The 1947-nt window shown below is 33.6% G+C and overlaps 1 protein-coding gene across 1 annotated transcript in view; it reads right to left on the bottom strand.

Annotated features, from left to right (window-relative positions):
• Positions 1-1029: 1029 nt before the first annotated feature.
• The window catches only part of LOC118762465, a 2812-nt gene continuing 1894 nt past the window's right edge, over positions 1030-1947 (bottom strand). Inside the window, exon 1 of the mRNA XM_036501016.1 lies at positions 1030-1947. This exon is cut by the window's right edge and continues 1894 nt beyond it. Within this exon, the coding sequence (XP_036356909.1) occupies positions 1623-1947 (325 nt within the window). The 3' untranslated portion in view covers positions 1030-1622.

Below are 1947 nucleotides of genomic sequence, written 5' to 3'. Positions count from 1 at the left end.
GTATTAAGTTTTGTACACTATGAAAATGAAATTCATTTCCCCTATAAATCCATAATTAAAAAGTTATTAGCCTTTAAAACTTGTAAAATTTGGGCATTTTAACCAATTAGAAGAGAGTGTTTTACACATCACCATGGCGAAGAACTCTGTTTCCATAGTAACCAAAGAAGCTGTGCATGTGCACAAGGAGTGTCACCACCAAATTGAGTGTAATCAACACATCGAGAGTACCCGAGCATCTTTAAAGCCTTGAAACAAACGCCGGCGTGGGACATACCGTTCTATGGTTGACTCTTATCTTTGTGAATTTATGTGGAGAAGGAGATATAAGAAAGATAATTTATTTTATAAAATCCTAGAGTGTAGTGCAAACTTTCGTTCTTGAAATTGTTTAGCTAATAAAGGTTTGTTTAAAGCAATGTTTTGACTGTTGTTTGTAGCAACTCCTGTTGGTTTGCTCGTATCTTTTAAATATTTAATTTACTCGCGAATGTTCTTCACTGTTTATTTTGATCGTGTATATTTTAATGTTTTGACTGTTATTTTTAGCAACTCCTGTTGGTTTGTGTGTAGCTTTTAAATAGTTAACTTGTTCGCTAATGTTTTATTGTTAACATTGCTCGTGTACATTTTAATATTTTGACTGCTATTTCTAACAACTCCTGTTGGTTAGTTCGTAATTTTTAAATATGTAATTTGCTTGCAAATACTTCAATGTTAACTTTGCTCGTGTATATTTTAATGTTTTGATTGTTATTTCTAGCAACTCCTGTTGCTTTGTTCGTAGCTTTTAAATATTTAATTTGCTCGCGAATGTTTTCATGTTTTTCAGTTTACTTTAGCTCGATGCCACCCCCACCCCGATGATGAAAGAGGCGAACGCGCTGTTTTCTGATTGGCTGAAAATTCTGAAAATGATCAAACTTTGAACACCTGTAACATTTTTGCAAAATTCTTCTAGAATAGATGAATAACAAATTCGGATTCATCGTAAAAAATTACATCTTATATGATACATTAAAAAGTACGTTTAATGATAATTGTAAACAGTGACGAAAACCACAAAGATCCGAACTTTGGACAAAATGCTTCGTGGTATTTCTTCCCTTCCTCTTTTTTTACATTCTGATCTCACCTGCGACGATACTAACCCTACTCTCAACCGGTTTATGCGTTCCTCTTGGACATCATCGTCCAAGATGTGAGAGCAGCATTCCCACTCTCAGAGAAAATATAACAGGCTATTTAACTGGCAAATGACAGATGTCTTTACGATAGGTGAGTATTGTTGAGTAGTGCTCCGATTTTACTGGTCTGATTCAAAGATTTGATTCCACTTCTTCCTAAAAAGTCATCTCACTTCACATATTGTGATTTCAGTGCATTAGAAAACTGTACGAACGCAAGCATTCACTTTGTAACACAAGAATGAATTTATCTTTTCATTAAACACATGTTCGAAAGGATAAATGGGTACAGTTAAAAAAACCCCTCAGGATATCTAAAGGAAATGTATAATTTGCTATCATATCTTACGTTAGATATCATACTTCACATCAATGTTACATATCTAATAAAAACCTTTTCGTTTGATAGAGTTTTAGTTCATGCCCTTTTGGAAATTAAAAGCTTTTGGAAGATTTAATTGCTCCCAAGTAAGAGATTGCTGTATGCTTGCATGAAGATTCACTTGAATTTGTATTTGTGAAGAAACTGACTTTATTTTGAAACTGTCGACATACTTTCTTTGAAAACAGATAGGAACAACCCACAAAAAATCCTTGGAACGACATCAAAAGTACTGAAATATAGCGCAGTAATTCGATTTGAGTATAAGTGTATAGTATGGAGACAAACCAGTTGATTCCTAAAATGAAATAAAGCTTAAAGAAGACGATAAACGTGTTCTTATCGCTCTTTGAAAGACAGCGCTTTGTGAACTTATTT

The sequence above is a fragment of the Octopus sinensis genome, linkage group LG3 (assembly GCF_006345805.1).
Source record: "Octopus sinensis linkage group LG3, ASM634580v1, whole genome shotgun sequence".
NCBI lineage: Eukaryota > Metazoa > Mollusca > Cephalopoda > Octopoda > Octopodidae > Octopus > Octopus sinensis.
Note: the sequence above shows the minus strand (reverse complement) of the source record. Positions and strands in the feature narration are given on the sequence as shown.